At 39.2% G+C, this 26,406-nt stretch overlaps 1 protein-coding gene across 1 annotated transcript in view; it reads left to right on the top strand.

Moving 5' to 3' along the window:
- Positions 1–26,406, top strand: part of DDX31 (DEAD (Asp-Glu-Ala-Asp) box polypeptide 31) — a 74,722-nt gene that overhangs the window by 9,622 nt on the left and 38,694 nt on the right. The window contains exons 6-15 of the mRNA XM_006834995.1: positions 1,544–1,588; positions 3,096–3,137; positions 4,077–4,141; positions 6,660–6,779; positions 6,907–7,013; positions 7,866–8,101; positions 8,664–8,840; positions 11,235–11,294; positions 22,837–22,887; positions 24,841–24,980. Coding sequence (XP_006835058.1) covers positions 1,544–1,588; positions 3,096–3,137; positions 4,077–4,141; positions 6,660–6,779; positions 6,907–7,013; positions 7,866–8,101; positions 8,664–8,840; positions 11,235–11,294; positions 22,837–22,887; positions 24,841–24,980 — 1,043 coding nt within the window. The remainder of the gene's footprint in view (positions 1–1,543; positions 1,589–3,095; positions 3,138–4,076; positions 4,142–6,659; positions 6,780–6,906; positions 7,014–7,865; positions 8,102–8,663; positions 8,841–11,234; positions 11,295–22,836; positions 22,888–24,840; positions 24,981–26,406) is intronic.

Below are 26,406 nucleotides of genomic sequence, written 5' to 3'. Positions count from 1 at the left end.
AGTTGTTGAACCTTTTTTGTTTGTTTGATTCCTTGTAAGTTAAAGAAATTAGCCCTTTCTCTTCTATGGGCATCTTTTCCCCCTAGATTGTTATTTGACTCTTGATTTTGTTTAGGTATTTTGCTATTTTTATATAATAAAATGTATCAATATTTTCCTTACACTTTTTGAATTTTGTGTCATCTGTAAAATGAACAACTGAATTTTATCAAAGGACTTCTGAATTCTCTTTTCTAACCTATGTAAAATGTCCATTATGTTATTTGTGGACTCCTGGTGTGGCGCTATATAAGCACTGGACTGCTCACTGCAAGGTCGGCAGTTCAAACTCACCAGCCATTCCTTGAAAAGCCTATACCGGGTCCACTATGAGTCGGAACCAACTTGACATCATTGAACAACAACAATAACATTATTTCTTGCGTTTCTGTGTGTATTTGGATCAATTCTAGACTATGTTTTCTGTTGAAGGGTTTTTTAATTTGCTGTTCTGTTTTGTTTGATTTGATTTGATATATGGCTGCATGTAATGCATGCTGTTCCCTGTCTAGCTTTTGTTCCCTTTTGTTTTGGGGATGGTTTATTATCAAATTTTTAAATTGTCTTAACATCTGAAAGGGTTAATATTATATTAATCTCTCTTTTCCCAGATATATCTTGGTTTTATTTGCACATTAATTTTTCCATGAGAACTTTAAAATTTGGTGATGAGTAACATTTTATACATTTGTGTGTATGGTGTATGTATCATTTTATATATGTGTGTGTATGGTGTATGTATATATTAGAGGCTTTTTTATTAAAATTGCATTAATGTTATGGATTAAAGTTGTTAAGTGCTGTCAAGTTAGTTTTGACTCATAGCAACCCTGTATAAATTTTCTGAGACTGTAAATCTTTGCAAGAGTAGAAAGCTGTGTCTTTATATTGCAGAGCAACTGGTGGAATAGAAACACCAACTTTCTGGTTTTCAGTCCAGTGCTTATCCTACAGAGCCACCTATACTCCATGCATTAGAAAGAACAGGCTAATATTAAATCTTCTTATCCAAGGATAATCAGATGTTTAAAAAAATTTTTTTCCCATATGGAGTTTTCCCATATGTTTTTTTTTTTTTTTTAATTGCTATTATGTGATACTCCCCCTCCCCTTTATATTGTGTTTTCTTTCTGAGTAGGAAGGCTGTTGATTTTTTTCACATTTATTTTGCATTCTATTTACCTGCCGGAATTATTTTGTGATAGTTTTTGGTTGAATCTATTAAAGTTTTCTTTTAGAATAAAATAATGTCATCTGCTAAAAATGATTGCCTATCCTCCTCTTTCAAATTTTATGCTTCATGTTTCTTTCTCATGTGACTGTATGGGCCAGAACCCCTAAAACAATGTTACATAATAAATGGAGATAGTTGGCGTTTTTGCCTTGTTCCTTTCTTAAATGAGAGTGTGTCTAATGTTTTACAACTGGCCACTCTAAGTTCTGTCCATCAGGAGTCCTATGGTAGTTGTTCTTGCTCATGGCATTTCTTTCCTTCTGTCAACAGCGCAGTGATGGCCCCTATGCTCTGGTACTAGTGCCAACGAGAGAGGTAAGCTATCTCACTTCAAGGCAAGTTTTAAGTAAGTACTTTTAGTGATAACCTTAAATCTGTTTTTTTCTCTCTACTTCACAAACCTCTGTACACTCTGTTTCTTCCCATAGGAATCCTTTGGTTCCTATCAAGAAGAATTCAAGTACTCTGAAAAATGAAAAAACATTTCCCTGTTGTCTAAAAACTAATGATACCACAAATTTCTATTCCTTTAAAATGGATTAAAATAATCACATTTTGATGGGGTTTTGTTTTTTTTTGGGGGGGGGCGGTTTTAATAGCTCAATTAAAAAGCAAAAGAATTGGCTCTGAAATGGAATGTTTTTTTATTTTTTTAAAGGAACTACTGCTGCTACCAAGAATTTTACCATTTTACTTGTTCCTAAAAGTTAAGCTTCTCAGAAAATTGTTTTCCTCTTTTCTTGCTGGCAGTCTCTTCTATATGATCTATTTTATTTGCCTGCAGAGGCAAATTCAGATTAGGGTGTCTGGTTTCTGTATCAAATGCTAAGCACTTCCTTGAAGAGAACTGATCATGGAGATGGAGGTTTCAGCTCAGCCTTTTATACAGCCTGCAGTGCCCTATATCTGCTCGGTCCAATGAAAAAGCAGGCACAGAAGCTATTTAAATTTTTACAGCAGGAAACTTGCTACTTCTCTAGGATGCGTCATGAATACTAAATGTGTGGGGATTGTATATATTTCTGGATAAAGGAATTCTGCAAAGACTTTTGATGTTAGTTAATAGTTATACTTTACATTAATTTGTACTTTAGCTGGTTTCCACTGGGCTTGTTTGCTTCATTTTAGTTTTTATAAACTTGGCAGAGTGACTGTTTCTCAGTCTTTAGCTATTCCTTTAGCCTGCCATATTCTTAGGATAAAGCAAAGTTCCTAAAGCCAGGTGGTTGCATTACTATTCTAATGTATCCTTTTGGTGGTGGTTGGTTATATGCTGTGAAGTTGGTTTCGACTCATAGCGACCCTGTACAGGGTTTCTGAGGCTGGAAATCTTTACGGGAGCAAAAAGCCTCATCTTTCTTCTCCGAAACAGCTGGGAGTTTCGAACTGCTGACCTTAAGGTTCGCAGCCCAATTCGTAACCACTCTACCAGAATGCCCTAGTTTATCCTTTTACACGTACTTATATTATTTTTCTTTATAAAGAGCATCAGAGTCTGGTTGGTTTTGTTTAATTTCCTCCCTTTGTGCACCATAGACTTGCACTTTTGTGGTGGTACTCTGGGAATTTGAACCAGCAGAGGGAGCACAAAACACTGTTTTTGTCTAAGGAAGGATGTGATGTCTTTACATTTTTCCAAGTTTCAGGATCAGTCTAAGAACAGAATATATTTCAGAATAAATTATGTATAACCAATTTCCCCCCCTTAAATCTTCACTTGAAGTCTAAATTTGTATCCTAGTGGCTTTATATTATCTTAAAAAAAAGAACAAATGAGAAAGGGCCCTACTCATCATCTCTAACTTTGTCATATTCTTTACAGTTGGCTTTACAAAGCTTTGACACTGTCCAGAAACTGCTTAAGGTAAGGTAAGCTGTAAGTTGTTAGATCTTTTATTCTGATTTTTTGAGGGAAAGGAAATATACCACAGTCTTTAAATTCAAATAACTATAAAAGATTCCTGGTGCTGGTGTACCATGGAGTTGGTTTATACTCCTAGCAACCCTATATAGGGTTTCCAAGGCATCTTTACAAGAGCAGTAAGCTTTTATCTTTTTCCACAGAGAAGCTGGTCGATTTGAACTGTTGACCTTGTGGTTAAGCAGTCATAAACAACATACAGATATTCCTAGGGACCGCCATAAAGTGATTCAGCAGAAAGCAACATAAAATGATAAAAGTAGCATTTAAGAAGGAAGGCTTGAAAATCGAAACCTGCCAACTCACCAAATGAGAAAAAATCAATCCATACTTTCTTTTAACAAGAAGTTGGGAGATTAGAGAAGCATTGTGCTGGGGTTTTATCTTAAACAAGCAAAAAAAGAAAGAAAAATAGACTTAACCAAAATGTGTTTTTAATGCAGGCTTCATGGTAAAAGGCAAAAGGTTTATAGTGTCTACTTGTATCTTTAAAAACAAAACAAAATGCTTACATATATCTTGCAATGGAATCAAGTTGTTATTCTTGTTAAATGCTGTTGAGTCAATTCTGACCTATAGCGACCCTGTGTAAGGTTTCCGAGAAGCAGCTGGTGAGCTTAAACCTCCGACCTAGCAGTTCACTTCTATGCAGTCTGGCGCATTAACCCACAGTGCCATACAAGTTTCTGTTGATAGTAACCGTGGGTGTGTCAATGCCTAGGAATTGTGTCTGTGCCTAGGAATTGTGTCTGTACAATAACACTTAATGTATTGAGAAGCCTAGATCCACTGTCCCTATTTGTTTAAGGAAAAATAATTCAGAATCAGTCAGTGGGTTTTCAGCTTCGCTTTCTTTGATTTGGGTCTGTTGTCTTTATGTAGCCATTTACCTGGATTGTGCCTGGAGTGTTAATGGGCGGGGAGAAGAGAAAATCAGAAAAGGCCAGGTAAGAGGAGTTTTTTGTTTTTTCCTTTCAAGTGTGTTGGACCTGCCTTCCTACTAAATAATGTTGTTAGATGCATCGAGTCGGTACCGACTCATAGCACCCTTATGCACAGCAGAATGAAACACTGCTTGATCCTGGGCCAACCTCACTACTGTTGCCACGCTTGAGTCCACTGATGCTGCCACTTGGCCAGTCCATCTCTTTAGGGGTCTTCCTCTTTTTCTCTGACCCTCCACCTTACCAACCATGATATCCGTCTCCAGCGACTGGTCCCTCCTGACAATGTGCCCGAAGTATGAGAGACCAAGTTTGGCCATCTTGGCCTCGAAGGAGTACTCTGGCTGCACTTCTTCCAAAACGGATCTATTGGTTCTTTTGACAGCCCATGGCACTTTCAATATTCTTCTCCAACACCATAACTCAAAAGCATCAATTCTGCAGTCTTCCTTACTCATTGTCCAGCATTCACATGCATATGAAGTTATTGAAAATACCATGGCTTGGGTCAGGCACACGTTAGTCCTCAAGCTGACATCTTTGCTCTTCAATACTTTAAAAAGGTCTTGTGCAGCAGATTTGCCTAATGCAATACATTGTTTGATTTCTTAATTGCTGCTTCCGTGAGTGTTGATAGTTGATCCAAGAAGAATGAAGTCCTAGACAACTTCGATCTTTTCTCCGATGATAAGAATGTTGTTTATTGGTCCAGTGGTGAGGATTTTGTTTTCTTTACATTGAGATGTAATCCATACCGAAGGCTGTGGTCTTTGATCTTCATCAGTAAATGTTTTAAGTCCTCTTCACTTTTCAGCAAGTAAGGTTGTATCATCTGCATATCGCAGGTTGTTAATGAGTCGTCCTCCAATCCTGATGCCACGTTTTTCTTCATAGAACCCAGCTTCTAGGATTATTTGCTCAGCATACAGGTTGAATAAGTATGGTGAAAGAATACAACCTTGTCACATACATTTCTTAATTTTAAACCATTCAGTGTTCCCATGTTCTGTTCAAACAACTGCCTCTTGGTCCAGGTACAGATTCCTCATAAGCACAATTAAGTGTTCCGGAATACTCATACTTTGCAATGTTGTCCATAGCTTGTCATGATCCACACAATCGAAAGCCTTTGCGTAGTCAATAAAGCACAGGTAAACATCTTTCTGATATTCTCTGCTTTCACCAAGATCCATCGGACATCAGCAATGATATCCCTCGTTCCACGGCCTCTTCTGAATCTGGCTTGAATCTCTGAAAGTTCTCTATCACTGTATGCTTGCAGCCATTTCTGTATTACCTTTAGTAAAACTTTCCCCGCATGGGATATCAAAGAGATTGTCCAATGATTTCCACATTCCGTTGGGTCACCTCTCTTTGGAATGGGCACAAATATGGATCTCTTCCAATCAATCGGCCAGATAGTTGTCTTCCAAATTTCTTGGCAGAGATGAGTGAGTGCCTCCTGTGCTGCCTCTCTTTCTTGAAAGATTTCAATTTTTATTCCATCAATTCCTTGTGCCTTTTTCTTTGCCAATTCCTTCAATGCACCTTGGACTTCCTCCTTCAGTATCATTGGCTCTTGATCATATGCTACTTCTTGAAATGGTTGAACATTAACCATTTCCTTTTGGTACAGTGACTGTGTATTCCTGCCATCTTCTATTGATGCTTTCTGCATCATTCAATAATTTGCTCAGAGAATCTTTCAGTAACGAAAGTTGAGGCTTGAATTTTTTCTTCAGTTCCCCCAGCTTGAGAAATGCTGAGCATGTTCTTTTTGGTTTTCTGATTCTAGATCTTTGCATATTTTGTTGTAATATTTGGCTTTATCTTCTCAAGCTGATCTTTGAAATTTTCTGTTCAGCTCTTGGACCTCCTCATTTCTTCCATTTGCTTTAACATCTCTACGCTGGAGAGCAAGTTTCAGTGTCTCTTCTGGCATCCATTTTGAACTTTTTCTTCTTTCTTGTTTTCATAATGACTTTTTGCTTTCTTCATGTATGATGTTCACTAAATAATTCTCAACTAAATGTCTCAACTGCGTCCTGCTTATTCCCATGTAAAAGGACATACCAAGTCAGTGGGGAGCTATCACCTCTAAATGTTAGAGAAGTTACAAGAAGGATTTAGTTAAAGAATAAATGTTCTATCAGAGTACCTTGATATGGAATACTGGACAGAAGCATTCAAAGAGTAGACTAGATGACTACCTATCTGTAATGTTTTAGAAAGGATATATGGATCTAATAGAGCATTGGATTATATAATTATGATTCCTTTCAAAGTTTTAAGAATGTTATATTATTTCAGATCTGAATAAAATTTGATGGAAGAGAAACTATTGAGGAGAAATTTAAAACAAATGTACTTTTTTTTTAATATACATTTGTTTTATTTTTTGTCATTATTTCAAGCTATGACACATTTGTGATATACGTGAATCTATCTCCTCTACCTTGTTTTATTGTTACAGTCCTATTTGATTTACTTTCTTTTGATATCTTGTGATAATTTTAAACAGACTCCGTAAAGGAATAAATATCCTTATCTCAACTCCTGGACGTCTCGTGGATCATATACAATCCACAAAGAACATACATTTTAGTCGGTTACAGTGGCTGATTTTGGATGAAGCAGACAGGTAAGTTTTGTCCGGGAAGCTTGAAAGATTGAAAATAATTGTTTCTACTGCCATTTCAACTTTTGTTGCCCCTTAGTATCACATTTATTCTTCTCATAGATTAAAATTCCTTCTCTTGAAACCATAGACTCTTGGATTTGGGTTTTGAAAAGGACCTCACAGTGATACTTAATGCTGTAAATGCAGAATGCCAGAATCGACAGAATGTCTTGCTATCGGCAACACTCACAGAAGGTGGGTTGAAAAAAGTGATAGGGATTTTCTGATTTTTCACGAAGAAGTAGGACTTACAGGCATTAATTATCAACCTAAAGGGTTGAGGATAGGGAGGGAGCCAAGTGTCCTTAGATAACTACTCTTTGAAACTCTACATCCTCACTCCTAACTCCCTCTTTTACATCCTCTGATACTTTCCCTAGGGCATGGAGAGAAAGGGTGGGTCCCAGAAACAGATCCTTTCAAGAATGGAGCATGCTAATGGTGCTCATCTTGATAAGTTGTTGTTGTTACGTGCCAAGTGGATTCCAACCCATAGCAACCCCGTATAGGGTTTCCAAGGAGCGACTGGTAAACTTGAACCACTGACCTTGCCGTTCAAATGAGTTTGCAGTCTGATGCATTAGCCCACAGTGCCACACCAGGACTCCCATCTTGATATAGAAGCCGCTTTATTATAGGCAGTTGCCAGCGTATTACTTACCAGCAATTCTTAAAGTGTGTTCTAAGTAACATTAGTTTGGAGAAATCTCTGGGGATTCAACAAAGGTTCTGAGAAAGCTTGTGTTTTTAATCCAAGATTTTTATAAATTACTTTATCTAGACCTCTTTTTTAGGGTGTGGTGAGCAAACGTGTTATCCTTTTGAACTGGTCTTCTATGGAGCAGAGTTCAGGCAACACTGGTATAGATGAAATCAATGGTCTGCCATACCAGATTGATAATAGGATTTATCGGTGCTAGAACCTGAATGATACCAACTGGGAGTTTTTTAATATACCTCAATATGTGGTGTGTTTGGGTGTGCCTGTGTAACCAGTTTCATAGTGTCTGCTTGTCACTGCTTTGCCTTTTTCACTTTTTATTAAAGGTGTGACATGGCTAGCTGGTATCAGTTTGCACAATCCAGTCAGTATTTCAGTTCTGGATGAAAACGATGACCGGTCTAATGCAAAGGACAAAGCAGCCCATGAAGTGTCTCGTCCACAGAGTAGTAACAAGCTAGACAGCTTTGCAATACCAGAGAGGCTCGATCAGCACGTGACTTTAGTTCCCAGCAAACTGAGGCTTGTCTGCCTAGCAGCCTTCATCCTTCAGAAATGCAAGGTAGGACTGTAAACTAGACCTGGCTTGAGACCCAGAAGACCTGTTTAATTTATTTTGGATTTCAGTAGTTCATTCGGACATCAAAAAAGAAAAAATTTGTAACCTAACTCAGTATTAAGATATCCTTTCAGTGGTTCTAGGATTCTAGTGAAAAGTTAGAGGCCAATGATAGCCAGTATGTTCATCTTGAAATCTGGTCTAAGTACTTCCCTGGGACTAATACTGAGAACATTATAGGTGGCAGAAATGCGGGTGTCAGGTATATATAGGGGCCTGTGTTCGTGTTTTCAAAGAATCGTTGTTAGGTGCCGTCATGTTGAATGGGAAGGAAAACCAAAGATAAGGAAATGTTTTCGAGGATAGCTGTATCATTTTTTTTTTCTGCTATACGCATAAAGAGTTACATATCAGTGTTATTTTTTAATAATTCAAAGTCATTTGTCACCTCTGTCTCCAAGGCCATTGTGACTTTGTATTTTAGTGAAATATTCATCTCAGTATCACCTGATCTTCAAAACTTGTGGGATTTTGTTTGTTTGTTTCCTCCTGTGTATTGATATAGTTTGAAAAGGACCAGAAGATGATTGTTTTTTTTTCAAGTTGTGAGCTGGTGGAGTTCCACTACAACCTCTTCCTCCAGACCCTGCTGAGCAGCTCAGGGGCCCCAGCATCAGGGCAGTTACCATCTGCCTCCATGCGATTAAAATTCCTGCGGCTGCATGGCAACATGGAACAGGAGGTGAGCACTTCGTCTCTTACCACCTTCAGACTGGAAAAGGGAATGAAAACCCAGTCCTATCTGAAGTCATCCTCTAGGGCAACATGGAGTTGTGTCCCTCACAGACTCCACTGGGCTGGGGGAGGCTTCACCTAAAATGGGCAACCTCCAGGAACTAGAAGGGGATCACACTACTGCATTAAGGTGAGCAAGAGAAATCTATTGTCTCCTGTTTGCTTTTGCTTCAGGGGCTGGGCCATATTGTCCCTGCTTACTGGCCTCTTCCACCTGAGAGCGCTCACAGGCCCCAGCTTGGCCTGACTCTACCTCAACCAGCTGTTAAGGCAACAGAGTACCACTAAGTAGCTGGCACCAGGGAAGGGTTTTGCCTTTTTAGTACCCAGTGTGTAATTAGGGCTTGATGTCTTCAAATTAAGAGCATTAATGGAGCTAAATTGTGGATCCCATATGGTACTGCTGAGCGTGACTGCTGTCATTGTCAACAAGATACAGAGCTTTCGCTCCTAACACTTCGGTGTGGGAGAACGTACTGTGTACCAAAGGGGCTTGAGAGTTTGAGTTCTCTTTTGGCACAAAGTACGATTGTGTTCGGGAAGAAGATTGTATCATTTTTCTTATTTTAGCTACTTAGCTGCATGGCTCTTGTTCTACTATTATTAAGTGGCCCATCCATGTAGACTTGGGTGGAATATGGAGGCTAGGTGTGCTCATAGGAATCGTGACAGAAAGGATGAGAAGGGCTTGGAAAGAGGACCCATCTTGTCCTGAAGGAGAAGTTACCAGGCAGCTTGGAAAATCGGAAACGAGAGGAAGAGCCACCTAGGCATGTGCTGATTAAAACCAGCTTAAAAACCCGAACGGTTTTTAGAGCTAAGTTACGGGACATTAAAGGGCATCCAGTCCAGCCCCTTCTTGGCTGTTATATTTGAATAATTAAGGAGATGGAGGCCCAGAAAGCCGAACATGCTCAAGGTCACTCAAGGACATGACTTCTCTACCACAAGATTATACAGAATTTCCCATTCATTTCATTCTTTATTACCTTTGGATTCGTTTTGTTATTTTCTTATTTGCTTGTCCTGTGGGTCTGTTTTACCAGAGGCATTTTGAAAAGATAGGTCCAAAGATAAGGAGCTGGATATGAATTGTAGGAATTTGAATGGATCATATGAAAGATTCTGAGGTTAAATTATTTCTTCTTTGTCTTAAGATACCACGCTGTCTCACAGTATAGCCAGGCAGTAGTCTAGTACAGAGTTTTCAGCTGTACAACTTTGGGAGGAAACTGCTGTGTTTTCATCATGGCTCTGCTATTTCCTGGCCTTGTGACCCCAGTTTTCATATCTCTAAAATGAAGATAATAATAGCACTTACTTTATAGGCTATTGTGAAGATTCATTGAGTTCATTTAGATAAAGCACTTGGCACAGGACCTGGCACAAAGGAAGTGCTCAACAGATGTTTGGCACCATTGTTACTATTAATCTGTATTTCAGGAATGGTTTGCTTGTTCATAGTTCATAGTTTACAGTGTATTCATAGTTTGTAGTTTCCACAATACAACCATTAAAAGTGATCCTTGTAAAAACTGTGTGGCAAGATTTCTGTCGAGGATCTGAGCACTGACTCTGAAATTCAACTCCCCGGCTTCAATGGCAGGACTTTACTAGTTGTGTGTCCCTTAAACCGGCTATTTTCACTTTTTAGTCTCTCAGTTTCTTCATTTGGGAAACAGCGATGAAGGTAGCACTTACTCATAGGGTACTAGAATTAGGTAAGTACAGAATTAGATAAATACATGGTAGATGTTCTGAATGGTGATCATTATTTTGACATTCACATTTAATGTTTTAAGTAAGGCATACCTTGGGGCTCCTGGTATGTGACGAAGTGCAAGGGGGCTTCAAAAAGTTCATTTTGTAAAGATGGAATTAAAAGATAATGGGATGTTTCCACAAACTCTTTGAAGCCTCCTTGTATAAGCATGGAGACCAGAATAAAGTACACCAAAACAGCATAGTGACTGGGCCAGAGCAGGAGAGACTTCATTTTTTTTTCTTCTTCCCAATTTTGTGACCAAGCCTCAACTACTTGGAATGCAGTGACTTAGACCCAATCAGAATTTTATCTTTGCAAGTTCATGCAGAAAATATTCTACATACCCTTTGATCAAGTAAGTCCGCTTTTAGGAATTTTACCCAAGGGAGTAATTAAGAATGGGTGCAACAGTTTATCTACAAAAGTGTTAATCATAGCAGTGTTTCTAATAGTAAAAAATTGGAGACAACCTCAGTTGTCGTTGAACACATAAATGATGGTACATCCACTCAGCTGAATACCACATGGCCACTAGAATAAGGTCCTATTTTTCTTTCTTTTTTTTTTTTTTCATAGGAGAGAACAACTGTGTTTCAAGAATTTTCACATTCCAAAACAGGCGTCCTTCTTTGCACGGTATGTACCAATCTGTACTTCATGTGAAGGGGAAGAGAGGCAGGTGAAATTATTTCTGTGATGGTGGTTATAATTTTCATCTCAACAATTTGCCTCATGGCCCTCCCCACAGGGAGCAGAGCTACCAGAGGCCTCTTGGTGTGGCTAGTCTCCTTGCACTTCTCCTTTGTCACCTGACTGTGCCACAGATAGCCAGTTGACTGCCACCGTGCAGAAGACTTAGCAATTTGCTCACTAATAGTGACAGCTGTTGGTCTGAAAACGTGTGAATCTTGGTGATTTCTACTCATCCAAAACTTGTAAATTACAGCTATCGGGAGTAATTAGAGCTGAGAAACTCTTTCCACAAAGAAATGACTCTAGTTGCCTCTGCTCACCTTTTCGTAAAGGAAAATAGATGCACTTGGACAGATTTTATTTGCTATTGTCTAAAACCGCCATTTGCCCTACAATTTTCAGGGCCAGTTCATTTGGCCTCAATCTTTGCGATCTTGGCTAGCTGCCTCCTCCAGCATAGCAGCTGACCTTTTTAATACACATGTCTGTGTTCTTTTGAGATTGAAAACTCAAACCTTCTACAGTACCCCCTCCCTGGGGATTCACTTTTCTATAGTTGTTTTCTCCCAAGATTCAAATACCTTCTCTTTGCCATCTTGGAAGATGTAACTTAATCCCCAATCAATTATCTGAGAAGTCCCTCTATAGACAGTAATGAAATTGTCCTATAAATTTAGTAAATTCAGTGAACTTGAATAGAGACATTTAGATATTTGAACACCTGTCTAGGCCTTACTTAATGTAACTACTTTTTATGGAAATTCTACTATGTTCTGTTTGAAAGGGAACAGAGACTGATGTCTATCTAAATTATCTGTGAGTGAGGGCTGCTTTGTTTGTTGTGTGAGTGTGTATGTATGACTATACACAAGAAGGCCTGCTGAGTGACCTTACTCTAGCACTGATTCTCACATGTGTGGCAAACAGGCCTTTCTGACTCTCTGAGGAACTGCAGTCACATCTGAGGCTAGTTACTACTGGAGCATTTGTGTCTGACCAAGTAACTCTTCACTTATGATGCCATGTCACAAGTCAGATGCTTTTTTCTAAAACTTTCTTTAAATGTCTGGCTAAAGAGAAGGTCCGTATCACATCCAACAGTACTTTCTGCAATCTGACCTTCATGCCACTTTCCTCCTCACCCCTTTACTCTTCAGCCAAACTGGTTCCTCTGTTAGTTCCTTGAGATGCCATTCTTGATTTTTCTGACACTAGAGTCTTGGTACAAGGTATTCATTCTACCTGGAACACCCCAGCCTTTATATATATATAAAACTGACCCCTGCTTTCGATCTCAGCTTACATTTTCCTTTTCCAGACACTGAACCTCTAGAGCACCAATTTAGAGGGTTGGTTCTTTCCTGTTAGACACTTGCAGTTCACCTTGGATTTTTACTTTGTAGTGCTCATTACACTCAATGTTGGATATGTTTCCACCAGACCCCAGGCCCTTAGAGGACAAAGTCTATGCTCTGGCCCAGAGCAGGCTCATAGCAGCCACTCAGTATTTGTGGGTTAAATTGGTGGAGAGAAGGGGCCCAAGAAATTCGTTGTTGAGAATGACCAATGTCTATTTTTTTCCCTAAAGCCAGAGGAGGACTGGGATTCATATGCTTGCTCATGGGGAGTAATTTCATTTTTTTCACACACACACACACACATATGGCAGTGTCTAAAGAATCAGTGTAATAGACTATATTGACAGAGAAAGCAGCAGAAATCTTAGCTTTGGTGTTTGGGTTAAGATTTAAAGAAAATTAATTTTTTTAATCTTAGACCTTTAGATGTTGGAGATTTATCTTTAGGAAATTGTCAAGTCTCAATGAAAATGTGCTGTATCCTAAGTTCAGATTTTTTTGGTAATTCTGTTAAGAATGAACAAAAGATCATTCTTTTAAAGTGTAATTCTCAGTGGAATCAAAAGCACAATTACTTTCCTTATTCTAGTTGCTAGTTCCTGTATGCAAGTGATGTCAACGAAACACAGGTTGCCATTGACTTGGCAGAAGAATAACATAAACACATCCTCCTCCATTCCTGGGTGCTATAGCTAAAGCAGACTCTCAACTTGCCATAATCTGAGTTCTCTAAAACTTCTTGGTCTGTTTGCTTGTCTAGACCTTTTTCAGTACATTGGTTCTTCGCTACACTCTCATCGTTTGTTTACTCTGATGAAAAGCCCTGGCTAAGAACTGATAGGTCTCACTTCTCTCTATTCCCAAACAAAGACACGAGCCCAGGATCCCAGTGATGTGACATTATCCATTCCGTCTCAGCGTTCCTGCTACTTCTGCCATATTTGTTTGCTTCAGTGTGACACTTTGGTGTCTGAGAGCTGCAGGGCACATCAGACATGCTATAATAGATCATGCCTGGGTTAGGGAAATTATTGTCACTCTTCAGCCTTTCAAGCAGCCTTTCAAGCAGCCTGTTGCTTTCCAGGCTATCTGAATGCTCTCCAGGAGCTTCCTTAGTGTTAATGAGGGACGAGGGCCACGTCAGGACAAGGCAGATGGAGAACTGGCTTCTTTTGATAAAGAGGAGTCACGTTGTTAATTGTTATGTGAGGATTTTTCTCCCTTTATTCTGTACATTTGCCATTTTGACTTTTCATCCTAACGTCCGCTTATCAGGCCCGAAAACTGAATGTTTATATTAAAATTTGGGAATTGTGGAGTAAGCACTCAAAAGCCCATAGTCATTTGTTTTCTTTATTGTTAAACAGGTCCTCCTCCACCCCATTTTCCTCCCAGCTTTATCTTTTCCGTCATTAGTTATAGTTCAGGACGTATATACATTTTCTTTCATTTTATAAACATCTTAAAAGGAAGGACTTTAAAAATTTTACGCAACTCTCAGGATGCAATGCATGGATTTGTATACTGTGGGTGAGAAGTCTTTGCACCTCTGAAGTATAAATTTGGGTATGCTGGAAAATTAGATCTTGGGGAAAAACTGCAATAAATACGGAGTAGGAATACCAGGTAAGAATTGTCTGCAAATTCAAAGCCCTCTTTCCTCAAATGAAATTAGGAAATCAGAAAAATGAGATAGAAAACAATTGGTTATCTACACCAGGCCTGTTGTTGTTGCTACTAAGTGCCGTTGACTCAGTTCCAACCCATAACGACCCTGTATAGGATTTCTGAGGAGTGGCTGGTGAGCTTGAACTGCCAACCTTTCAGTTCAAAGTGACATTGCCGTTCAGCGCATTAAACTGCAGTACCATATCAGGGGTTTTTGTTGTTGTTAAGTGCCTTCGAGTTGATTCTGACCCATAGCAACCCTGTATAGGGTTTCCGAGGAGCAGCTGGTGAGCTTGAACCACCGACCTTGCAGTTCAAATGACTTTGCAGTCTGACACATTAGCTCACAACACCACACCAGGACTCCGGGGTGGGGAACCTTTTTTCTGCCAAGGGCCATTTGGATATTTATAACGTTGTTGTTGTTAAGTACCGTTGAGTCGATTCCAACCCATAGTAACCCTGTATAGTGTTTCAAGGAGCAGCTGGTGAGCTTGAACCACTGACTTTGCAGTTCAAGCGACTTTGCAGTCTGACGCATTAGCCCACAGCACCACACCAGGATTCCTTTATAACATTACTTAATATGAATTTATGTTGTTATGGAAAAAAACTCCTAGATTTTTAAAATTTTGAGTCCCGCCTGCTGTTGCCTTGGCAGGGCCATACCAAGTGATTTCTCGGCCCTGTAATGCCCATGGGCTGGATGGTCTCCATTCCTGATTTACATAATAATATTTCCAACTTTGAGGAACTCACCCTAAATCAAAGGAAGGAAGCATGGTTTTTTAATAATTTTTTGTATCTCTGACATGGTAAGGAGAAATAACACTAAGTGACTGGAAAATGGTATTTCCAAGCTGCTGCTGGCTGACAAGAGACTGTGTATTGGTCCATGTGGCTCTCTCTGGTTGTCACTGGATAAATGAGATACAGTAACCTTTCCCTCAGGATAGTAGAGACATTTCCAGTTCCACCTAGGTCTTGCTGATTAATTATTCATTGGAATAGACCTTCTTGACTGTCCAGCACATACTTCTTTTAGAAGATACCAAAATCACTTACTTGTGCAGCCTTTCTTCACCTTTCATTTCTCTCTCTTTCTGCTTGAAGCACACTGTTCAGTCTGTGCAGTCCTTAATTTCCTTTCCTCCTGGGGAATTTCCACTGTGCCAGAAGAGAGGAGACAAAGGAGATGAGGCCTGTCAGAGTTAGAAGAATGTCAGTTCACCGCCCCAAATAAATGTAGACTTTCTTGCATTTCTCTGGGGTATGCTTTTTAGGTAAAGTTTATCTTTTTCATTTGTGCTAATGGAAAGATTGTTTGCTGTTTACTCAGTTATGCTAACTCATGTTGCCAGTTTTTTGGCGGCTCCAGCCAAGATCGCTAGCCTCTGACAGCTTCTGTACTCTCTCCTTCCTCCTCTGATTACGCAGCCCAATCTGTCACCCGGACAACGGGGGCCTGGACCCTGCTGATGGCTTTCCACACACGGCAATAATGACTTTTGGCAGGCCGGGAAGGCGTCAGAGGCGAGTTTGCTGCGTCCCTTGCTCAGAGAGCCCGCAGGCCCCCACTCCCTGTTAGTAAAAGCACTTTGTGAGGTTCTTGGGTAAATAAATGAGTCATTTTAATCCAACTGACAGGCTGGCACCTGAGCAAGCTGCCTTCCATCTGTACTCCTAGGTCTCATGGAGGCAGCCAATTGTCAAGCTTAAGGCCTTGAAGACCTCACCGTTGAGTGTCTTTCAGAGCTGATCTCAGTCATTCTTTTGTCATAATTAGGTTAAAGGAATAAAATTGGGCTATGTTGGATCAGGTAGAGAATTGAAGCCTTTGCTGAATCTTCAGGAAGGTCACCATTTCCTGTTCATCTTTGTGTAGGAAGATAGAGCTATCTCTTGCTTCTCTGTGGTACTCTGCCCAGGTGCAAGTGAATGGAGTGTGATGGGGGAAGAGATTGAAGAGGCATTTAAATCCCTGCCTAATTACTCCCATACCAATTCTTGTACCATCATGAAATATAACATAGGTAGTCCCAGTTTACGACATATTTGAGTTACAACAAACTACAATTACAGCCATCTTTTATATATATCTTATTGCTAGTAATATTGCAACACATAATTTGTTAGTGTTATTCTCAGATTACTTGCTGATGTTCAAAGATCAGATTTATAAAGTTACTAAGATACTGATAATAAAAGGCAATAGTAATGAAACTTTTTTTATGAAAAGGTATTCTATTTACATCAGAACCGTTTTAAAATATTCATCTGAATGGAACCCCATCGTAAGTTGAGGACTACCTCTACTTAGATTTATAACTCTTAAAACACTTTTCATATACACTGTCTCATTTGATCTTTACAACAGTCCCATACAATAAATGGTCAGTTTATAGGAAGGTAAACTCAAGAGAGCTGAGGTGATTTGTCCAAATAGTATGACCAATAAAGTGGCACTGAGTGAGTAGTCCAATTCTCTCCCTCTTCTTCATTAACCTAGAGAGTAGAAAGAAGTATATGAAAAATTGGCTTAAACTGGGATGGAGAAAACAAGAGGCGTATGAGTGGTTGACTGTTGGTTAACACTGGCCAACACAAGAAGTAGTGGGAAGCGCAGGACCAGAGGTTGTCTCTTACCCACCTGCCCTGATATAGATCACCAAGTGGGACCAGAACCTTGAACGATGAAACTCATAGCTCCACATGTTTGTGCGCAGGGTGAAATTCATGAACATCATTTGCTATTTTAAGAGTTTTATCTGTGTTTCTTGGTTGAATTTACTAAACTGACGGGCATTAAATTTTTTACAAAGCCTGTCTGTAAAGCTCAGGCAGCCCATTGTCTACATGTATCTCCTACTCTGCAGAAGACTTAAATAAAATAAATGATTTCTTAACAAGAGCTTAGCAGATTTAAGAACCCATCAGTTTTTCTAAAGACATCAGCTATGGTTAGTATAGAAAGCAGTTCCTGCTCCCCTTTAGATAGTGCCAAACTCTTAAGTTGTGTTCTCAAAGGCATCAGCTCTGGAACATCAGCCTTCAGCTTTTCAGGGCATGTGGGAGCTGTCTGGAAACACATTGTGGGTGGTTGACACACTTTTAATACATTAAACTTCTACTACACACTTAATAAATGCCGTTTTGTCACCATTCAAAAGAAACCAGCAAATCTCAGGGGTAAGTCAATAAAAGCAGACACTTTCTGACTTACCCTCAGTGGTCTTCGTGAGTGAATTAGAGGGTTGTTAGAACAGCGTCTTCCCATAGTCCTGACACGAGGGATTTCAACTGGTGATTACTGTCTGTGCTGCTTTTTGTTTTTAATGCTTTATTGTGAATTATGTGATGGCTTACATGGGAGGACATTAACTTCACATTTTGTCTGTGCTTCTTACAGAAGCTTTTAGTGTTTTGTTTTTTGCTCCTTGAAAAAGTCTCTATTCACTGTGAACCCTTAGTGACACTTTACAAAAACAAAACAAAACCTGGTGGTACTGGGTCTCTTCTTTACAGAAGAATGCTAGCTGTAAGTGGATGGAAGAAATAATGGACTAGAAAGTCATTTTGTAGCCATCAAGATAGATACTGATATAAAGAGCATCAGTAGATGCTAAAACCATTGGGCAAAATATATATGTGTATGTATAGAGAAAAGAGCAAGTAGATATGCCAGAGATTAGCAGTTGATGAATCTAGATGAAGTATATACAGGTGTTCATTGTACTGTTTTCCAACTTTTCTGTGGCATTAAATTTTTCTGAATAAAAAGCTGGGGTGAAAGACTTCTTTAAAAAGTATTCAAAAGCAAAAAGGTCACTTTGAGGACTAAGATGCAGCTGACCCAAGTCATGGTATTTTCAGTCGCCTCATATGCATGTGAAAGTTGGATATTGAATAAGGAAGGCTGTAGAACCGATGCATTTGAATGATGGTGCTGGAGAAACATACTAAAAGTACCAGGGACTGCCAGAAGAACAATTTAACCTGTCTTTGAAATAGTAAACTATGTCTTAGAAGTGAGGATGGTGAGACTGTATTACTCATACTTTGAACATGTCAGGAGGGACCAGTGTCTAGAGAAGAAGCACATCATGCTTGAAAATGTGTAGGAACAATAAAAAAGAGGAAGACTCCCAAAGAGATGAAGTGACACAGTGGCAGTAACAGTGGACTCAAACATAACAATTGTGAGAATGTTGCAGGACTGGACAGTGTTTTGTCTGTTGTGCATAATGTTGCTATGAGTCTTAATGAGCTGGACAGCACCTAAAAGCAACAATTAACACGCTTCTGTTCATTACTGATCTCCCTACACATGCATGCTAATTCTTTAGTTCTAGTTTACAAAAAACAACTAAGTAATGGACAGGACATACAACAATATATCAAATAGTTATCAGAATAAACTATTTTACTTACAGCAAAGAAACAAAAAGCTGGGTTGTGGGGGAAATGATAAGCATTCCTTCCTTGTTAAGAGTAAAACAAAGCAAACTACAGGAAAATGCTGAGAAAAGTAAAAATTAAACCCAGATTCGTCCACCCATATAACTGTAATTAACATTTCTGGGGAACCTTTTTCCAGATATTATTATTTTGCCTTGAATTTTTTTTTTTTAATATAAGAAACGGTATCATTTGCCCTATAGAATATCCCACATTCTGGATTTGTCTAATTTCCCCATGGTGGTGTTTAACATGTGCCTCTTTCTCGTAAACAAAAGATAAAAAAGTCCATTGCTGTTGAGTCGATTTAGACTCATAATGACTTGACAAGGGGGTTGAAAGATAGTGGAACTTTTCCACAAACTTTTTGAAGCCTCTTTGTACAGTTTCTGTAAATTAATAGTTAGATCTATGCACTTGTTTCAGGTTCTAGTTTTTCATTTTTTGGCAGCAGCACGACAAGTGATGCTGTGTGCTTCCTATTGCCTGCCAGCTGATTGTCTCCCTTTGGGTGATGTTAAGATGAATTGGAGTGGCATCAATCTGATCAGCCCTTACATGGTTTTCATTCACCTTCTTCTAATAGTTTTAGCAGCCATTGACAATAGTCTGCATCTATTAAAAAAAATGCTACCATTTCTTCTGTGTATATTACCTATGATTCTTCTACAAATAAAACCTATTACTATTTCCCTGTCCTGAAAGATAGGGAAAGTGAATGAAATGCTTGATTCCTTTCCATTGTTTTAAAATCATTTTAGAATTAAGCTGGTGTTCTGGAATACATCCTCCAAACTGAACAAAGAGTTTTTTTGTTTTTTGTTTTTCAACTTTGAGGGGTGAGGAGTTGTAATGAAGTGACTAACTATATGCAGTCACACATATGAGGGGCTTGAAAAAGTTTTGGGAAAAATGTAATTGAAAGATGATTAAATTTTTCCATGAACATTTTGAAGCACCCTTGTGTATGTATAAACCCATTGTGATTGAGTTAATTCTGACTCATGCCAATCCTATAGAATAGAGTAGAACTGCCGCATAGGATTTCCAAGGCTGTAAATCTTTAGGGGAACACACTGCCATATCTTTCTCCTGAAGAGCAACTGGATGGTAGGTGTTTGAACCACCTCGTGTCTGAGTGCTTTAGCCACTGCACCACCAGGGATCCTGTGTGTGTATAATGTGTATAATTTATTGCATTCATTATTCTTTTTGTTCAGATTTGTTACATCTTTGGCCCAGAGGGAGCCCCTCAAGTTGATTCTTGGCTTATAATGCCTATTGATCTTTGTTGGCCTTCTTGCTTTCAGACATAACAAGATATCCTGTATATTTGTTCTAAGCCCTGATTCCACTGAGAGAGAAATGGAATTTAAAAACCATAATCTGAGTGTCGGGGTACCCATTGCTACTGAATTGACATTGTTCATAGACTTTTTCCATGGAGAGAGCTAGGAAATAGGGTTGTTTTTTTTTTTTTTTTCACTTTGAAAGAGAAAAAAAGTATGAGTTTGTGTCATTTCCAATTCAAGTTTAAAATTAGTGTTTTTAAGTTTTTAATATCTGAATCTCTTTTCTCATGTTGAAAGCCTTAACATAATTGTTGTTGTTAAGTGCTGTCGAGTTGGTTACAACCCATAGCGACCCTGTCTAGGGTTTCCGAGGAGCGGCTGGTGGGCTTGAACCTCCCACAGAACCATACCAGAATACAATTAGTTTTATGATATCTAATTATTCTGTCTTAAAATATATGTAGTTATTATCATCAAGGATAAATTCATTGAATACAGAAGATTTCTTCCTGGTTCTTTGTGTCCTTAAAACAGGGGGACTCTCTTAAAATCACTTGAAATAATTCTTCCATGTGATGTCACCAACATGAATACATTTATTTTGGGTCATTTGTTTTTAGCTTTTGGAACTTAATTGTGCTTTTAAATTTTAATTGTATTTTTAATTATGTCAAAACTTGTACATGGTCTCAGTCAAAATTATAAAGGTACGTTAAGAGAAATTTAACTTCTCTCCTTCCCTCTCTTCTCTCCCTCCCTTTATAGGTAACTAAACTATTTTTAAGTTTTAGAGTTTTATCATTTAATTTTGAAACGAGCAAAATTTTTGCATTTCCCCCATTTTTTACATAAAAGCATGCTATCTACATCCAAAACATGAGGGGACTTTAAAAAATTTGTGGAAAAATTCTACTATTTTTTCATTCCATTTTTCTACAAACTTTCTGAAACCCCTTTCTTTAATCTTAGAGATTCTCTATTGCTGTTAAGTGTCATAGAGTTGGTTCTGATTCATAGTGACCCTGTATAGAGCTTCCAAGGACTAGTTGGTGAGTTTGAACCACCAGCCTTGTAGTTCAAACTGACTTCGCGGTCCAGTGCTTATCCTACAGCATCACACCAGGATTCCAGAGACTCTCTATAGCATTCCTTTATATATGGAGTATTGTCTTATTTTATCCAGTTTTCTCTTGCTGATGGATATTGGGGTTATTTCCAGACTTGTAATTGTAAAGAGTCCTGGTGTGGCACTGTAGCATAAGCACTGAACTGCAAACCACTAGTTTAACAATTCAAACCCACCACCACTCCTTGGAAATCCTATACAGGGTCGCTATGAGGAATGGACTCATTGGAACTTAACAACAACAACAAATAGCAAATAATGCTGAGATAAGTTGCATTTTGCATATTTCGTTTTGTATTTTTGCCAGTGTATCTGTGGAATGGATTTCTAGAAGTGAGATTGCTCTGGTTCAGAGGGGAAGTTCATAGATAATTTTGTTAGATAATTACTGTATTCCCCTCTATAAGGGTTTGTACTGTTTTGCATTCCTACCAGTAGTGTATTAGAGACACAGCAACATTTTTATATGGTAGAATGCAGTATTATGTAATGAGACCTTTGAAAAGTAAAGTGGGCCTGAATTTGAGAGTTTTTTCCATCTCTGAATTGTGTTTTTGGACAAGTTACTTAATCTCTCTGAAACTTGGTTTCCTCATTTGTCAAAAGGCAGAGGAGTGGGATAGTAAAAATAGTACCTACTACAAAGAGTTGTTTTGAGGATTAGTTAAGAAAATACTTAGCACAGTGTCTGCTATGTAGTACGTGCTTATTAAATGCTGACTGTGGATATTCTTATTGTGACTATTAAATTTAAAAATGAAAGCTGAGTCTAATTTATTGATTAAAAACCCTAGGGGATTCCAAATTTCTAATCTCTCAGTTAAAATGGTCAGAAACTAGAGCTAGCAAGGGAGTTTTTGCTCTTTTTGAGCGGCAACCAGCTGAAAAGAAACACTAAATCTCCACTGCTGTATTATAGTGGTTTACTTCTCCAAGTTTTTGGAGTGGTTGACGGGTTTGGTCCACGCACTCATTTAACTGTCAGAAGGGACAGGGCATTACTTGATAGATACTTACTGCTCTCTGAGCTAGTAACACTTTGCAACTCTTTGTAAACACTTTGCAACTCAGTAAACACTTTGCAACTCACCTTTACCACTGACTAGCATGAGGGATCATAGGATTTTTAGGCATTATTGATAGACATGGGCTGGAAATAATAACCCATGAATATATTCATCAGGGCTTTTTGTCCCCGTTCCCCACCCCCACCCCCACCCCCGGCTAAAATACAAAAGTAGTAAAATATGCCAGAAGTTTTCAGAATTCTTAATTGACACAACTAGTAATTCTTCAAAGACCCTGTCAGATATGGGCTTTTCTAACCTGCAGATTGAAAGAGGTTATGTACGACTGCTTCATCAGTGGGTTCTATACTGCTTTCCCCTAAATCAGTTTTCATCACAAATGGACTTTAGTTGGTCCATGAAACCCCTGTAATTATATACAAAATTGTATGTATATGTGTGTATTTTGTTGGGGAGAAGAGTGTGAATCCCATAGTTTTCATTAGATTATCAAAGAATCCATGATCTAAAAAAGGTTTAAAAACACAATCCTAACTGTACTCTTTTGTTTTGAAGGATGTTGCAGCTCGCGGCTTAGATCTTCCTCAAGTCACGTGGATTGTTCAGGTAATTTTTCAGCTGTTAAAGTGTGAGCCTGAGGCAGCAATATATATGATCAGGAGTAGATGCTTTGGCTCTGAGTAGAATCATTACTATCACCCTCTTGGGTGTTGCCCTAGTAACTACGCAGTACCTAGCCTTATCCGCACAATTTTACTGACAACCTACCTTTACATAGCCCACCTAACTGCTGCAGCAGAACAGCCAGAATATGCAGTTGCATAGGGGAGGTGGCAGGCTGTCTTGCTCCCAGATGAATGCATGTCACAAACGAAAGATTTAACAATCTGAAAATAACGGGAATTACCCTGGCCCCTGGGAAGCTTCATTGTGTCCAGAAGGAGATGGCTCAGCTGTCCTGAGAGCCGTGTCCATGTACATTGACCTGCAGGGAGCAATTAAGTTCCTGACAGCATCTTACACATACCTTCAGCCTCTAGATGCTTTGCCAGAGGGTACAGGTGTTAGCACTAGAGTTTAGTGGTTTTAGTTTTGTTTTTCATTTTCATTAGTCTGCTGAATGGTGTTTTTAGGCCCCTTCTGCATGGGGGCCAGGGGACCCATGCCCTGTTTATGTGAGCCGTGGTTTATTCACATTTTAATGGAGCTGCATGCCTGTCACAAGGCTTACCCCCAAAAAATGTGTTCTGCTCATCACAGACTGTTACTTTGGGACTAGAAGCATTGCTACAGCTTTCCTGCTGGTAAAAGAACAAATTAAAGAGGAGAACAGGATCATTTTAATATGATAGGCCAAACATAAAATCAATCATTTAGAGCCTTCTTGTATTGTGACCATTTATGATCTTAATGTTCCCCGTAGAGTACATTTATATTGGTCCTCTGATCTTTCATTGATGTAACAGCAAAGAAAAAAGGAAAAAATCTGAGGAGGCTTCAAAAAGTTTGTGAAAAAATGGAATTAAAAGAACCTCACTCGTTTATGGTTAATTAGCTCTAATGCTGATCATGTTGTTCCCATTGTTGTTGTTAAGTGCCATTGAGTTGGTTCAGACTCATAGCGAGCCTGTATAGAGTTTCCAAGGAGTGACTGATGGATTTGAACTACTACTGACCTTGCTGTTCAAACCAACTTGATGGTCCAGTGTATGTCCTACAGCGCTACACCAGGACTACATGTTACTGTTAAGTGCCATCGAATTTGTCCATCGGTTCTGGCTCATAGCAACGCTGTATATGGTTTCTGAGGAGTGGCTGGTGAGTTTGAACTGCCTACCTAGTGGTTCAAACCAATCTTGCAGTCCAGTGCTTATCCTACAGCGCCACACCAGGACTCCAGAAATACCATACAACATTACATATAATTAATTCTACTGAGCTATAGCGTATATACCCTTTTCTAGAATGCCACCTTGGGAGCAGGCATGCCTCCACCTCTCAACTGCATTGCAATGTAACTTACTGGGAACTGAGTTCTACAGCAGGTTGGTGGTGGGGACTAGCCTACTCTTGTGGCCCAGCAGCAGACCAGAACTCAGTAATAGGCCCCCTTCATCCTGCACTGTCCAGTGTTCTCTGTTACCTTGTTCCTACCGCTTTGTCTACCAAGGAAGTAGGCCAAGGTCATGTGGTCATCCTGGAGAAATTTACCCCCACCTGCCTACCTTTCCTTCCTTGTCCAGTCATTGCAGTGAAAGAATGCAAATAGGAAAGTGAAGAGACCTGTGGAGAAATGAAATTAAACAGTAGTTAGTGGGACAAGAAGATGTCTCGTTTACCTGAGAATTGGCCACTGTTCATGTTTGCATGTCAGAGCCTTGTTATTTCCAATGAAGTCAGGAGTTTCAGGGTTGAGTGACTTCTTGTGATTGTCTTAGGGTAACCATAGCACCAGGATTTAATTCTTGGGATACCTGGAGGCAGGTGAGGGGTATTGCACTTCCAATTAATGACAATCCCTTGATTTATGAATGCCTTCATTTTTGTTACCCTTTTTAGTACAACGCTCCATCTTCACCTGCAGAATACATCCACCGGATTGGAAGAACTGCCCGGATTGGCTGCCATGGGAGCAGCCTGCTCATTTTGGCTCCTTCGGAGGCAGAATATGTCAACTCGTTGGCTTCTCACAAAATCAAGTGAGTCAGAAACCTGAACAGGTTTCGGCTGATGTCACCTAATTAACTTTCTGTCGCTTTTACAGTGGATGGGCCTTGTAAGCTGACGAAGAACCATTAACCCTTGTGATCCCTAAATGAGTTCCAGAATAGCCAGTGGCAAAAACTAAAACCCTTAATACCATCAGCACATGACAGTTTTCATTGCATTGCCAGACTAAGTAATAGAATGATCTGTTGCATTTCTTTTTTCTTTGAGAGAGAGGTCTGTGTTTCATTTCTCTCACTGTAACATAAGTGTGCACAACCTTCATGTCCAGCTTCTTCAAGACCTTTTTATATTTACAATGAATAATTCTCACAGTTAACATTTTGCATCCTTAAAGTTGATTTATCTTTTACAGCAATAATACTCTTTACTCGTCACATAACTTCCCTCACCAGGAAAATAAGTTCAGGAAACAGATAATTTAGGCGGATGAAATACGTACTATACTTTCACAACCAGTGCTTTCTAGCCGCCATTTTGTATGCACACAACCAGATGGCAGCACCTCACATTCTCCTGAATAAAGTCCCAAAGCCCATCCTGGACCAGTGGACTTAACAGAGTTCTGTGAGAGTGCACAGAAGCTTAGTCAGGCCTTTCCTATCAAACTGCATTTCATCTAGGAAACACAAAACAAAGCACACATACAGAGCAACATCTTTTCCTGGCCAGGAAAATTATAGTGAAGCCAGAAATAACTTACCTGGATCACAGAAATAAATTTGCATTGTCATGTTTTCCATCTGCTAACCACAATTTTGGCGGTTCAAGACCCCCAGCTGCTCTGTGGAAGAAAGATGTGACTTTCTGCTCCCACAAAGATTTTCAAGCCTCAGAAACCCTATACAGGGTCACTATGCGTTGCAGCCAACTCAGTGGCACCTAACAATAACAACAAAGGTATGCTGCAGTTTCCCTAAAATACAGACCTGGGAAAATCATTGCATAACATGTCTGAACTGAAAGGTCCAGAGAAATGGTATGGAAACCTGGTCTGGGAGGGCCTAAGGAGACGTCACCACTTGGACTAGCTATTGTGTGGCAGTCCTGACCACTGCCTGCCATGTTTCCAACAATAGAACTCTCACTATTATCCTAATAAGGCTTCTCAAAACTCTTTGCTAGGTTGTTAGTATTAACACTTAGGGACCGAGTCTTAGTCAGAAAATATGCTTTACATCTTTGGGTGTCAGGGAGGTAGGTATATACTCCTGGTGGATCAGATAAAAATTTCAAGTGGCTAAAATAAAGATGGTTTGGGTTTTCCTTTTATTTCATCTACTTTGTCAGTTGAAAGAGTCCTTTTTGCTTTAGGAGGTTGTGCATGTTTTATCTTATTTGTGAGAGAAGTTTCAGACCAGCCAGTTATTCACTGCTCTCCAAGAACTTTCTTTCCAG

The sequence above is a fragment of the Chrysochloris asiatica genome, unplaced genomic scaffold, assembly GCF_000296735.1.
Source record: "Chrysochloris asiatica unplaced genomic scaffold, ChrAsi1.0 scaffold00014, whole genome shotgun sequence".
Lineage (NCBI taxonomy): Eukaryota > Metazoa > Chordata > Mammalia > Afrosoricida > Chrysochloridae > Chrysochloris > Chrysochloris asiatica.
Note: the sequence above shows the minus strand (reverse complement) of the source record. Positions and strands in the feature narration are given on the sequence as shown.